The sequence below is a fragment of the Trematomus bernacchii genome, unplaced genomic scaffold, assembly GCF_902827165.1.
Source record: "Trematomus bernacchii unplaced genomic scaffold, fTreBer1.1, whole genome shotgun sequence".
Taxonomy (NCBI): Eukaryota; Metazoa; Chordata; class Actinopteri; order Perciformes; family Nototheniidae; genus Trematomus; species Trematomus bernacchii.
Genome location: NW_022987609.1, coordinates 3,366,512 through 3,382,024, shown reverse-complemented (window position 1 = coordinate 3,382,024; position 15,513 = coordinate 3,366,512). Strand labels below are relative to the sequence as shown.

Here is a 15,513-nt window from a genome sequence, read left to right as displayed (position 1 = left end):
GGTGTCGTTTTCTCATACTGATATTCCGAACAAACTGTGCTGTTGTATTTGCTGTAAAGTGTCTTTACTGTAGGGTATTTTTATTATATGTACAGCACTTTGGCTCGACCAAAAATAGTTTAAAAATGTGCTATATAAATAAAACTTGATTTGATTTAATTTGATTTGATAATCACGAATACGGAGATGAGCCATGAATGCTTTTCCTTTTTCAATGACATGGATAGAAACACATTCACAGAAGAAGAGTGTGAGATAGGTCAGTGTTTGTGTCTCATACGAATGGCCGAGCTTGAAGCCACAGGATTCTACAGACCAGGGCCAGACTGTATGAGTTATATGTATTTAACTCATTCATCTCTGAAGAACCCATGCTCCTCACTGCTGCAGTGAATTAGAGGTAGAATGGGTGTATCTGTGTTGTGGTCCTGTTTCTATGACTCGAGGTAAGTCACACACAAGGTTGGCAGAAATCTTATTCTATTATCTTTTCTTTCCTGTCAGACATGTTCTATGGATGCAAAGACAGAATATAAGGTTTATTTAAATATGTTCCTGTAGTGTGTTATATAGGTTTGTGTACATGTAAATGGTCAGCAAAGGCCAAAGTCTCTGTTTTCCCTCAGATGGAGTTTCTCTTCCACACAATCACCCTTTGGCTGAAACGCTTCAGTGACATCACTAGGTTACTCTTGCACTTCTACTGGCTACGCTCCAACACATTGTACCTGATAGGCTAAGGGGCGAGACATCTCTAGGCAGTTGACCAATCACAACAGAGCTGGCCATCTAACCAATCAGAGCAGACTGGGCTCTGGTTTCAGACAGAGGGTAAAAAGTGGTACAGGCAGTATGAGAAAAATAAAGAGCTTTTTTAACATTAACATGTCCCAGTAGAGGCACACAATACAGATATGAACCTGAAAATGAGCATCATATGTCTCCTTTAAAATTACAATGAATATGACAAAGGAATTTACTCGACCTGACTACGACTTTCTTCTCTTTTCTTGCTGGCAGCTGGATATTGGCAGAGGAAGAATCCCACCGTTATTAGTTGCGTTGCCAAGCAATGGGAAGACGAGGATAATCACCCTGACAGGCTAAGGGGGCGGAGGGGGGTTGGTTAGAGGGAAGAAGTATGAGCATGAGAGACTTTCATTGTAGGTTGAAAGATGGGATGAGAGTGCTGAAGCTGCCGTGAACAGAACCTTTCAGTGATTATTGAGTTTTAAAAGATGGATAAATATTCATAGTCCATAATAGTAATTGTTCACTTACAGCTGCACCTCCCACTTAACATATATATGATTGAAATGTAGGAGCATTAGAAATGATGAAGTATTGGATATTCTCTCTCATTGTTTTTCCCTCCTAGTTTTGTTATTCTTTTCTTTATTTAACTATGATTAGGAAGTAGAAAGAGTGACATGGAATTCGTTTAAATTGCTGTCTGTTTGCTATGTGTGTTCCTGTTTAAGCTAAAGGGTGAAATACATTAATATTACTGCCACTTGCATCCACCTTCAGTCCTCTTTCTCTTTCCTAATCTGTACATTGTGCACTGTTGAATTAATTTAAGTCATAATGCAGCACCTCATCATTACCGTCTGGCTGTAGACACTAAACAGCCACGTCTGCAAATCCACTTCACTTTTTTCATTTCATCAACTGGTAGTGAAATGAGGAGATACAAAATAAAATGAAATGACCATCATTTATATGTATGCCACTTTTCTTTTGTACGCGAACAGAATATTAAAGTATAGAAAACAATACAAAAATCAACAGGACAGAACATTTGAAATATGTCTTTATTTATAAGCAAAGATAAAAAGAGTTTGAAGGAGTGATTTAAAAGAAACACATTTGGTTAGGCTTTGATTTGATTACGCTGGATCAAGCCAAGGTCTTAGTGTCAAGACGGAAGAATTGGATTGGTGCACCCCGATCTAAAATCTAATCATGAGACATACCACTCGTTATAACAAAATGCTCCAAACAACTGAAATGAAAAAAACGACAAGCACAACAAAAAATCAGAAGCTTAGAACAAGAGGACCGAACATCAGGAACACACACACACACACACACGCACGCACACACACACACACACACACACACACACACGCACGCACGCACGCACGCACGCACGCGCACACGCTCACACGCTCACGCTCACGCTCACGCACGCACACGCACACGCACACGCACACGCACACGCACACGCACACGCACACACACACACACACACACACACACACACACACACACACACACAGCATGACATTTGACAGGCAGATTTCCAATACAAGCTGACAGGGGGATGGAAAGCTTGTTTAAAACAGACAATGGAAATGTGCAACCTTTTGTTAGTCTCTTATCGTGTTCCACTTATTTTTTCTGTAGCTATTCATAAGGTCAGTGCTTACAAAGAATATTAGAGGGCTTACCACCAGCACACATGCATGTGCAGAAGAAGAGAGGGCTGAGGAAGGGTGTAAACTCAGAAGAAGTCAGAGAATATCTTTCTTATCTACTTGATGCACAATTGATGTTCTTTCAAAACCTTAACATCTTAATTTCATGATTTTTCAAAGTTGCTGTTTGTCAACCATTGACTCCGCCTGATCCTGATGGGGTGTTCTTTCTTAAACAGTGAAGCTTTACAGATCTGTTATTGTTAAATAGAACTCCTCAGGTAAACCCAATATCTATTTCTCTTTCATCAGAAACTTGTCACTGGTCACAAATGGTCACTTTAGCTCCTTGACTAAAACTGAAAACTCAAAATGAAAATGTTGTTGAACTTCAGCTCAAAGTGTGGAAAACAGGGTCAAAGAAGGTAACAAATATCTTTCTCCAGAGATAAAACTTGAGTTCCTCTGTGATTTGTTGTCATGGATCCATGGAGGTTATGCCCAGGAATGCAATCGCCAAAAACTATGTTGCCTAAATGTGGAAACGTTTCTGGAACCATTTTTAGAAGTTTTGTATATACTGAATCATTTCTAAGTGCAGATAAATGTTCCATAACCCAGAGATGAAGTCGTAAAGCTGTCATTTAGCGTGACATATGATATTTGTGCGTAGTTGTCCTCTGCCGTGAGTTGGGTCTTTGATCAGATCTTTTCTTTTCCTCAGTCTGAATAAATAGACATAATGTATGTGCGAGCAAATACAGAAAGGGCTTATCTGCTCGCCTGCATCAAATAGTTTTAAGGGGTGTCTTGGGTAACATTTTGCAGGAAGTTTTGGTCACTTCCATCCACAACACAATTGTTTAATGAAAAAGTCATTTTTTAATTTAGTCCTGTGTCTCAATCTATTGCACTTGTCAAAATTACTCATCATTAGATGGACAGTTAAATAAAACGACTGAAATGAATGTGACAGAATCAATCACATGCGGACCCTCCCCACGTATAACATTAGTTCTGGGAAAACGTCGTCACTTTTAGAAACTCAATCTAAAGATCCATCTTACTGCTGTTGCTGAGCCGTCAACTATTATCATTTTTAGTAAATTGACAGGCTGTGGAAGTTTCCTGGGCTGAAACGCTTCTCAGCAGGAATATTCATTGATCAGAAAATGTAGTCAAAAGTGTTGATAATCAGTCTTCCCTCCTTGATATTTCTCTATCACCTCAATTTCTCTCAGCCCTTCATCTCCTCTTCAGTATCCCTCCATCTTTTCCTTTTTTCAGCTGCAGCTAATATTCCCTCCTTTTTAACCTACTGATCCATATCTCCATTTCCCAATCAAACTGTTTCACCAGTGTTCATTCTCATTTGTTTGCTTAAGCAGCACAATCATTTGCTTCTATCCATTTGATCAAGAGCGCTGTATTACCTCAAATCTTGTATCGACTGTTTTTCCCAGCATGTCTACTTAAAACAAAATGAAAAATCAGAATAATTAAAAAAGCTAACACCCTGCTCACTTTTCCTCATGCTGCTTTGACCTCTGCCCCTCAGCAGAAAGTAAATTACTGCCAGGCTAAATTGAATTCGAACACACATAAATAACCAGCACTTAAAGAACCTATGCGTGTTTGTGTGTGTGTGTGTGTGTGTGTGTGTGTGTGTGTGTGTGTGGTGTATGTATGTGGATGCCTTATTCTGAGCACTTAGCACCTGAAAGTTGCCGCCACTGCCATGTGAAATAACTACTTATGCTCAACCAGACGCATCACACATAAATCTTACAGACCCGCACACGTGGCTCTTACAGTATACACGTGCATCATAGCCTTAAAGAACAATTCTATCTGTGTTGCAGGCACACTCTCCTCAATTCTTCACACTCACATTTACTGACCAGTCCCTATAGATTGCATCCAGATTTCTTTAAAGTGGACCTATCATGCTATATTTGAATAATATAGTGTAGGACCATACCTATATAAGGCATATTTATACTTTTTTTTTTTCAAAATACCAAACAGATCATGCATTTTAGCCATGCCTCATTTTGCTCAATTTGGCCATTTCTAGCTCTGGTCAGATTCAGTGAGAACAGCACCATCTACTGGCCTGGCATATGTACTACAGCGTCTCCAGCGCTTTCATACGGCAATGGCCGTGGCTGTCTCCTCCTGATTGGTGGAGTTGGCCCAATAGCCGTAGCGCCACTGTCCTGACGTCAGGACAGTGTTCAAATCTGGATCAGTTTTTATCAGATCCGTTGCAGCCCCTTTTTTAGAGATTTGGGTATGGAGGAAAATAGAGAGGGTTGTGTTTTCTGACACTTGGTGAGTTCCCTGGAACACCGGGGACACATATTCATGTATAAAAGACGTACAAAAGTGCATTTTGCATGATAGGTCCCCTTTAAAATCTAACAAATTGGGGGGATAATGGTTAGCATACTTCATTATGCTTTATTTTAGAACGAGCCTGTCTCACTGTATCTTAAGGCTTAGAAGCTAAAGTGTCATCCTATATATCACAGCTTCAATTGAATCATAGCTACACAACACAAAAATACACAGAAAGGCATTTAAACCACACAAAGATCCTACAGTAATTACCTACGATTGATTTATTGATATATAGATTCTTTCAACCATCACACAGTTAATTTGAAAATAATTGACAGCTCTACTGCCTCTTGCCCACACTAACAGTTGTCATTTAGTCACTTAGCAATCAACACATAAAGTTAGGTTCAGATGTTTATTAAGCATTTAAGAGTAGGTAATCATTCCTACCTAATCTAAGAGGGACCCATTTTCTTTAAAAAGCAACAAAAGGATGCATTGTCCTCGACAATATTCCCCCAACCTGAAGCTTTTTGCAACAATATAAATCTAGCTTCGCTGCAGTGTTAAGTGAAACTTGCAAGTCTAACATCTGCCTATTCCTGTTTAAAATTGGGACTATAAGAGGATGCAATTTGTATAATTGTAGTGTGTTTTCGAAATACCCGATGTGTAATGGCTCAGCAGAAAACACAGGGTAAAACTCACATGCACGATTCAAAGAAAAGAAAAATACACACATTTAAGGTCAGGCAACAACTCTAAAACAATGCAAAAGCAGGTCAATTGTCATAGGGTGTAATAGGGTGTCCAACAAGGTCAGATAGGCAGAAGGAACAGAAAGCTGGAGTGCTAAGACCTAAGTTCAATTACCATTCTGCCAGAGAGTATGGGCTGGTATATATGCAGCAGGACTGATGGGAAGAGTGGGAGCAGGTGTGCAGGTACTGTAGGTGTGGGGGGGGGGGGATACAATGCATTTTATTTGAGACAATTGCATTGCAAAGAGAGGCCTATAAGAAACCAATCCAAACGCTAATGGTATTATCACCATTTACAAAACAAAGAGATATGTAATCAATTGCCAATTTAGAAAAGAGATTACAGTGATATTCACTGGATGGAAAATGCTGATAATTCCAATTGTACTGTAAACTGATCTAATTTCTGAGCTAGGAGTCACATCCTTAAAGCTGTGTAACAGAAATTAAGAAGAGTAGTACTTAGTGATTGGTCGCCAGGCCAGACTTTGATAAAAAAAGATATCAGTCTCTGTAACTTGCGGACGTGCTCGTGTGGACTCATAGCTGAATACTGTATGAGCAGATGTCCAGATATCATTTATTGTTATTGCTAAGCTACCGGCTGTTATATCTCAGCACCCGGCAACACATAAAGGTTTCCGGGCTTTTGATTGGAAGGATCTCAGTGATCGTTTAGCAACCATATCTTTGTCACTTTTTTTTTTATTGGTTTTTCTTTTATCCAATAATCAGAAGCTAGTTTATGGGGCAATTGCCAGGAATGTAACCTTTTATTAAGCTTTTAGCTGCCATTTATTGAAGTGTTGGACCTTTACTGGTTGTATTAAAGTTATCAAGTTGAGTGTTTTATACTCAGTAGGGGAGGATGAAGCTGTGACTGTTTCCTCTGCTCAGCATACTGGAGTCTGATCCATCCTCACTGGCCCACCTGTGTGTCTGTGTCAGGATGCTCTCGCGTTCTCTGGACGTCTCCCTGTGTGCTTAAGGATTAAAGAGGGGGTATTATCGGAAACCAGAATGGTCTGTTCTTTGGGGAGGGATTTTGTCTGCTTGACGTTACACTGCATGATGTGAAAGGGACAGGTGTATGCCATCATTTTGAAAAACAACAGGGAGTTAGTTACCGTTGTTTGGCTAGTTTATCATCCGCTTATCATCATGGACAGCAGTTTGGCAGGAGGTGCAGCAACAGTAGATAAGGCACACTGTCTTATGGAGATTATTTTTAAAACCGTTAACGTTTGTGTGAAAAAAGTCACAACTCAATCAAATTTCAACCTCACATAGGATATGTATATTTTTAGATTAAGTAGCCTACATGTACTGAGGATTTAATCATCTCTGACGACCATCACAATTAAATGTACTTAAACCAAATAGATAAACACATTCCAAACTTGGTAACTGTCAGGTTTTTTAAGTTTTCTTCAGTATCAAAGTAATTCAAGGAGATAATGCACACACACACACACACGCACGCATGCACGCACGCACGCACGCACACACACACACACACACACACACACACACACACACACACACACACACACACACACACACACACACACACACACACACAGACACACACACAGGTGAGTGTATTATCTGACCATGAAAGTGAAGCCCATGTCCATCCATCAGCTGTTTTTGACAGGGCTTTTAAGAATACGACCACCTTCCAGTGTGACCTGTCAGCGCCTTCAACTCAACACATAAAACATATTTCCTTTCGGCTCAGCACTTTCACATGTATCTTTCCTACAGCTATTGAACGTGTTCTCCCATAAATATCTGCTGCTTTACAGACCTGTGGTAACCACTCAGTCAGAAGAAACACTTTTTTTGAGTAAGCAATCCAATTACAGCAGAAGCATTTTATGAGACGGAGTCCAGGATGGATTCTTTCTGAATTCATGGTTCTTCCAGGGGCTTGGGTCTCCTCGCACACTCCAAAGTCATTCAGGTTATGAAATGGAAAGTCCAAATTGCTTGTTGCTGTGAATGGGTTTTATGCTACCTGCTGCCATGGACTCAAACGCTCCTGTCTTCCTGAACAGAATCAGCGGGGATATAAAATGGGCGGTTCATTTTTGAGCCCAACCATAACATGAACTGTCTACTAACGACAAAGCAAGGCAGACACATATTCAAATTACTGATTATTTTCAGGTTCATAGAATGTATGTTGTGCCTGTAATGGGACATGTTTACATAGCTTAATGTTAAAAAAGTGTTTTTTGAACATTAAAGCATGTAAACATGTCACAGTTGAAGCAACACATGCATATACACCTAGGAATAAGCAGGATATGTCCTCTTTAATGCTTTATTTTGCAACCTTTTCGGAACTTTCAAGCAACACTTTGCAGCAACACAAAAGTAAAGCCACAGATCAGTGATATTAGGGCTTGGCTTGTTTGCTCTCCATGTATAAGTGCACGTGTTGGAGTGTTGTGTTAAATGATGTGTGAACCCAAAGACTCTTTGGTTTGTCTTCTGACTGGTAAAGGTCGTGTATGTGTTATTGATCGATATGTCACTGCATCAATGTCACCCTCCAGACCACTTCCTGCCGCACAAAAGCAATTAATTGATCTTGACCAAGTCTGTCGGGTTGTATTGATCATTACACCAATTAGCTGGATTTAAACTTGTATGACACAGTGGCATTATCAATGTTACTGAATTCAAAGTCATTATGCATTACATGCCCCAGACAATAATATAACTGGTTTATGTTTTATTCAAGTTTTCTGACTGCCAGGTGTCTATTACACTTTAAAGGCCCTGACACACCAGGCCGAAATCGGCCGTTTTCGTTAGTCGGACGACGAAGCGTGCCCTGTCGCCCAAACTCAATTTGGTGTGTCCCGCACCGTCGGCCGTGACACGCCTTATTTGGCCTTTCATGGCCGACGCACGGACGATTCAACATGTTGAATCGGCCGTGCGTCGGCCACAGGCAGTCGGACAAAGAAATCACTCTGATTGGCTGTTCAGCTAGCGAATCAGTGCATGAGAAGCGAATCGGTTGCTTGAGAATGTCTTCCACAAGCAACACTCCAATGGCTGATAGCTCCAGTACCGCACGAAACATGTTTTCGATGGACGAGAGTGAAAATGGAACGCACACGCTATTTGTTGTTTGTTTATATCGCGCAGTCTGTTCTTCTTCTCTGTCTTCCGGTTGTTGCCTCTTTTGAATGACGAATACACACTACCGCCGCCTGCTGGTAAGGAGAGTTATTGCCACTCACGCATGCGCAGTTCGTACGTGCTCAGCTGAAGTCTTTGCGGTGTGTTCCAGTGCGACACATGGCCAAGACGCAGGAGAACACGGCGACGCAACAGTCGGCGTCGGCGAGTTCTCTGGTGACTGCTTGGTGTGTCAGGGCCTTAAGATCCATCAAAAACTACTGTTACCTAGATCACAATGACTCCCTTGACATTACAAAAAACACAAAATGTTTCTTCATTGCCACCTACGAGGAATGTTTGGTTGACGCTCAGCACTTGAGGGAAGCTGTTCATGTTTCAGTGCTTCAGTTTGTGTCAGTAAAGAATAAATGATGCTGTTTTGAAGCCATTTAGAAGAATGGTAGAATAAATTGAGTTTCCATATTTGGTACGTATAACAGCAGGGCAAACAGAACAACAGCGAATGACAGCAGCAGAGTCGAGAAGAAAAATAGTTGGTGAGCTTAAAGCAAAGGTGGTTTTAAAAGAAAAATGTAAATCTCAAATATAGTGCTGAGGCGAGGGATCAAAGTGTCGACTGGCAGCTTATGGGAGGTGAGAGAGAGGGGAGAATTGGAAAGAGGAGGATCAGGGAACAAGTGTTTACTGTAATTTTCATGAATCCGGATAAACGCAATGACTCTTTGTTGATTTTAACGTATTTAACGTATCCACTTTAGAAGTGAAGGGGAAAAAAAGATTAAAGAGAAGAGGAAGGTTATAAAGAGGTGTCTTAAACCCGAAGGCAGCTTGGACAAGAGATGAGGACAATTATTTTGTTAAAGGATACATACATGTATTTATTTTACAAACTATACATAACTTTAAGGGTCTTGCAAGTTCTGTATCAAATCATTGTATTAAATCATTTTTTAAATTTTGAAACAGTATAGCCTTACTTCTGTAAATATACAAATGTAAGTTACTGGACATAACATGTGAACAAATACCTTTAAATGTGACCTTAACAACAACAAAAAACGGACGGACAGACAAACACACACAAACACACACAGGCCCACGTAAAAAGGCATTCACGCATTTTGAGAAAATGCCATTTTAAAAACAGAAAACTGTCTCAAAATGCTGTTTTCATAGTTGTTTGGCTTGAAAGGCTTACACTATCTCAGAACCAGCACATATATCTGGGCAATTCAAAGTATGAAAAGATGCTCTTCAGATACTGACACAAAGAGATAAAAACAGGAAATATGAGAAAAAATACTTAAGCACGGGGAGAGAGAGAACACCATGCAGCTCAAAGTGACCTGAAGCCTCAATCCCATGATCTCTCATTTTTAGGATATCTGCTAAGAAAAATTAAAGAAGAAGAAAACAGGAGTTGGAATGAGACGTTGCAGTGAGGAAGGATATTTCGTATCTGGCATGTGTGACACATTTTCTTTCAGACAATACAATTCCGACTGTCCATCACACTGTAAAGAGCAAGTCAAAAACTTTCTTGAAATCGACGAGTTAGACAGTTTCTTCCATCTCACATGTCATGGAGGAAGTTTTGGAAGTTTTTGATTTCCACAGAAGATTTCAATGTGTCTCCCTCCAGGCCAACACTTGACTTTGAAAAAACTCAGCCGATGTGATCAAAATGTTCAGTTAAAAACTCTGAGATGCCGCATGAGAAACCGGAAACTTCTTTAAAATAGAATTTCCTCGGGCCGCCGTATACTGTAGCTCAATTGATAAGACCGGAGTATGAATAAGGCCTGGGACCATTTGCCATGTTTCATCCCCTCTGTCTCCCGCCTTCACTTATGTCTCTGAAATAAAGGCACTGGAGGCCCCCTTGAAACAATATAGAATTACCTCAATCCAGCACCATAGCAGTCAAACAGGCATTAAGTTGAAAAACATAACAAAGCCCCCCTTTTAAGTCTAAAAGCACTTTACCAAGTGTACCCATCATGAGGAGAACTGCTCCACCTGCGGAAAACAATTGTAGTTTCCTATGCGGCTCTGAAAGGAGTTATCCAAAGTTAGACAAAATAACCCAAACAACGTCATGGTGATGTCATCCCAGGTATTTCCATTTGTGCTTGAGCCATTTTATTTATATCTAGCTCTTTTTCTAACATAGTGGAGCATTTATCAGCTCAACAGCAAAGACCAAATAATACTTTTTGTGGATGTGCAGGTAGTAATCAGTGGATTTATCAGAAATTTTTTCACTGAAACAGCTGTGAAGGGCTGCTTAAAATGTGAACCAAAAGATGATATTGTAAACAAAAGGAGTGAAAGTATATTAAACTAAATTAGTAATTACTTTTTAATTTGAAGGGACACATTAAGGGAACCGTCGTTTTACACAAGCCATGCTGTATCTCAATAAAAAAACCTGTATTATCTCATTGACGGACAATAGAGTGGCGACATCCTGCACCATAGCTCAAGTGAAGTCAAAGGACAAACGTAGTAAAAATCTTCCCATACAAAAAGAGGAAAAAAAGAATTTAATATATGATTTTGACATGATGGACACGGGGATCTCGTGATGACGTCGGTCGATGGCGCTGCCTTCAAGGAGCGTGGAGAAAGAGAGAGAGAGAGAGAGAGAGAGAGAGAGAGAGAGAGAGAGAGAGAGAGAGAGAGAGAGAGAGAGAGAGAGAGAGAGAGAGACCCGGGCAGAGGCTGCAGAGCTGCGCGTTTACCTCAGAGGACGGACTGGAGGTGATTGACTTTATCAGGCACACAGACAGAGGTAACTCAATTCACTTTCATATTTGCGAAATACTTTTATTGACAATGTACGCTTTCTATCTATAAATCGTTATTGTGTATACATGACTTTGGATATAAAACCAGTAGATTAACTTTGCCAACAGGGAATTATATCGCGTGGCAAAATGTTTCCAATCTCAATAAACAGGAGTTTTACCGGTTGTATATATTTTTTATATATTTGATTTAGAAATAAAGGTTGTGGACAGGCGGATAAGCTCCACCTGTTGCCTATCTTAGTACATTCACGATGTGTACTGCTGTGTTTGAAATGTGTGCAAGGCAAATAATTGATGTCTCTCTTTCGTTCAGATTTTGGGATGCGCCACTCGTGCGTAAAACCTTGGCACTTTCTACGGATCGCGCATGAAGCAACGAGAGGAAGCACCACCGCTTGAAGCAATTCGTATCTATTATCGTGGAAACGTTCAACCTTCATATTCTCATTGTAAATCTTCGGAAACGGGGGATGAGATATTTAAAGAGGAGGGGAAGGATATCTTGTATGAGGGCAAACGCAACAAAGGCAGACTGAATGTGATGTTCAAGCCGACTTCAGAAGGGAAAAGTGAAGGGGAACACCAGTGGAGATAAAACGATGTGTCAACACTGGACTTTGAAAATCGACCCTGACACAAAACTGCTGTTTTAAGGATCAAGGACATCCTCAGTGAATCACTGACCAACTCTACTAGGGTGAGATTTTCACCAGACATAATCTGACAGGATTTATATTCATGCATAAAATGTTTTTATGTCTGTAAAAGTATGTACAGTGAATAGGAGTGCATGGGAAAAGGTAACATAATTATTTGATGTTTCTCTTTTTCAAACACCCTATTAACTGAAACTATAACAGTGAAACTATACTGATCCTAAATTAATGTTGGACTGCTGCTCATTGACTTCTGCTGGGAACTGTTGCTCTACAGACTGATCCTCTACACTGATGTAATTGAGCCTTTTTGTTTGCTGAACTGTGCATAACTAACTTTTCACGCTCAATACCAAATTACTCATGTATCTTGTGAAATCTAGGTGTCTAAAAAAAGGGAAACAAATACACCAATGATTTTTCAAAAAAAGTAATTTGTAATATATTTAAAATTGGTTAAAATTGTTTTCACAATGCTCAGAGACTCTTAGTGTTTTCAAACATGGAGAATGTGTCTGTCTCTGGTGGGGCACCCCCCGTCTGCAACGACTCTGTGGATTTCTACACCCTGACATCCGGGAACAGCACTGACCTGAACTGCACTCTACCTTCAGAGTTTTACTTCGACTTTTACGTAATTTTACCGATCATCTACTCTGTGATCTGCGCAGTGGGACTGACAGGCAACACGGCCATCATCTACGTGATCCTCAAAGCCCCCAAGATGAAAACAGTAACCAATATGTTCATCCTGAACTTAGCCATCGCCGATGATTTGTTCACTTTGGTGTTGCCGATCAACATAGCCGAACACTTGCTGCACTACTGGCCTTTTGGTGATGTTTTGTGCAAAGTCATCCTCAGCATAGACCACTACAACATTTTCTCCAGTATCTTTTTCCTGACTATCATGAGCATTGACCGCTACCTGGTTGTTTTGGCCACAGTGAGGTCCAAACGCATGCCTTACCGCACCTACCGAGCAGCCAAGATCATCTCACTATGTGTCTGGATCCTCGTTATCCTCATCGTCATGCCTTTCACTGTTTTCGCCGGCGTCTTCGTCAACCCAGACGATGGGAGGAAGAGCTGCGTGCTCAGCTTCCCCAGCCCCGAGAGTTTCTGGTTCAAAGCGAGCCGGATCTACACACTCATTTTGGGCTTCGCCATTCCGGTTTCCACCATCTGCATCTTATACACCATGATGCTCTACAAGCTGAGGAACATGCGGCTCAACAGCAATGCCAAAGCGCTGGACAAAGCCAAGAAGAAAGTGACCATCATGGTGTTTATCGTCTTGGCTGTGTGCTTGTTCTGCTGGACGCCGTTCCACCTCACCACCATTGTGGCTCTGACGACAGACCTGAGGGACACGCGACTCGTGATCGGGATCTCCTACTTCATAACCAGCCTGAGCTACGCCAACTCCTGCCTCAACCCGTTCCTCTACGCCTTCCTGGACGACAGCTTCAGGAAAGCCTTCAAAAAAATGCTGGAGTGTAGAACGACCTGAATGTACCATAGTGTGACAAATGAAACCTGTTGCAGAGATCTGCAGAGATTTGCTGAGTTAGGACTGAATGCGATGGAAAAGTCTGATAGCAAAGATTTATGTTCAAATCTAAATTCACAATGTCTTTTTTTCGCAGATTTGAATTGCTTGGTTTGTTAAAGCTGCACTAGGCAAATATGCACTTTGTTTGCACATGATAGCAACAGGTAGCTATCTTTTGTTTTGTCTCATTTATCCTTGATATAAAGAAAAACAGGCCTAATCAAAGCACACAACATTCTTAATGTGACAACACACGTCTATAAATAGTTCAAACTATAGTAAAGGATGTGAAATAATATTTGTAAGTCGAGCTTTTTCTAGACAGAACACTGTTTGGGTTTCACTTTACATTCACCACTCAATGTGGTCGGAGGTGATCTCATGCCAGCCAATCTAAATCACCTGATGAGACACGAAGATCTTTTTTATCCGTTCTTTTTTTTGTTTTTACATAATTTGCCTAGTGCAGCCTTTAATGGCTCTGAGAGCACAGTGTAAGAGAGAACATATTTCACTTTATAGAAATGGGCAATATTCTTTGCAATAAGGAATGTTTGACATCCAGGACAAAAAATAGCATTGAAAACAACTTGTTTGTTGTACTGTAACTTTGAGCTGAATTACCCATCGTCATTGTCTACAAGACGCGTCATTCATTCGGATCATTTTACAGTTAAAGTTATCTCAGACATTTTCCATAAGGATATAAAAATGTAATTGTGAGGCAGCAAACCAAGACGTGCATCTGCAAACAGTTGTGACCTTCACTGAACTTCAACCCAACTGAGAACTGAGGATTGCCTCTGAGGGAGGGAACATCTGCTGTGTGGAGAAAATACAGTTCAACACAGTGTCATTGATTTGCATGCTGTCAATCAAATCAACTTCATGAGCATAGTCAGGGTTGGAGGGTAACAGGATGCATGTCAGGCCGTTATTATCCATTGCAAAAACTTGAGGGAAAAAGTTGGTTATAAAAACAACATTTTATGAACTATTGAGAAAGATTATCTGATCATGAATGTAAAAACGTAATCTGCCTTTAAATTATGCTTTGTTTTGAGTTATATGAAAGCAGATAAATTATACATTTGTAAATTACTAAAGGTTTTAAGGTTCTCAACCAGGTGTACAATCAGGGGCGCCGTAAGGGGGTGAAAAGTTAGGATGATTCTAAGGGCCCGTGACTGACAGGGGCCCAAACTATTTTAGAACATTAAGAAAAACATGTTTAAGTAAGCAATGTGATATCTTTTCATGGGGCCCAAAATCCCTGGTGGCGCCCCTGTGTACAATGATCATGATCCATTGGCAAAATATGACCCGGACAATGACATTGGACTCTTTAAATGAGGGCACTGCTTGGACCAACAAGTTAATCATATAATTAACACCTAACAAAATAAAAAATGCAACTTTACCAATCCTGACACAGTACTGTAGGTCTGCTATTAGACAGGCATGGGACAGGAGGGCTATGTAAAATATAATCTGTGTTTCTCATCACATCTTCATTTTCTGTGAGCTTTTGTCGCCCTCTGTTGTCAACAGGGCTGTGTTACGTGAACATGCAGCCAGGCCCTTTTATAGAGTTTGTGGCAAAAATGCCCCTAAGGGGAGTTAAAGTCTTACACAGCTTGTTTCAGTGGTTTACAGTTATTCCTTCTCTTGTCGGATATTATCTGCGATTCAATGAGATTCACAATCGGCATTTATTGTACATCTCCTTCTAGCGTTCCTGTGTCACAGTTGAAGAGCATGAAGACATTGAAAAAAACATGATGATGATTTACTATGTAAAAT

General features: G+C 40.5%; 1 protein-coding gene across 1 annotated transcript; it reads left to right on the top strand.

Moving 5' to 3' along the window:
- The first annotated feature begins 11,449 nt into the window (after nucleotides 1-11,449).
- Nucleotides 11,450-14,352, top strand: npbwr2b (neuropeptides B/W receptor 2b). Its single transcript, XM_034131724.1, has 2 exons — nucleotides 11,450-11,480; nucleotides 11,813-14,352. Exon 2 carries the CDS (start codon nucleotides 12,658-12,660, stop codon nucleotides 13,666-13,668), a length of 1,011 nt encoding a protein of 336 aa, XP_033987615.1. The 5' UTR covers nucleotides 11,450-11,480; nucleotides 11,813-12,657; the 3' UTR covers nucleotides 13,669-14,352.
- The last annotated feature ends 1,161 nt before the right edge of the window (nucleotides 14,353-15,513 follow it).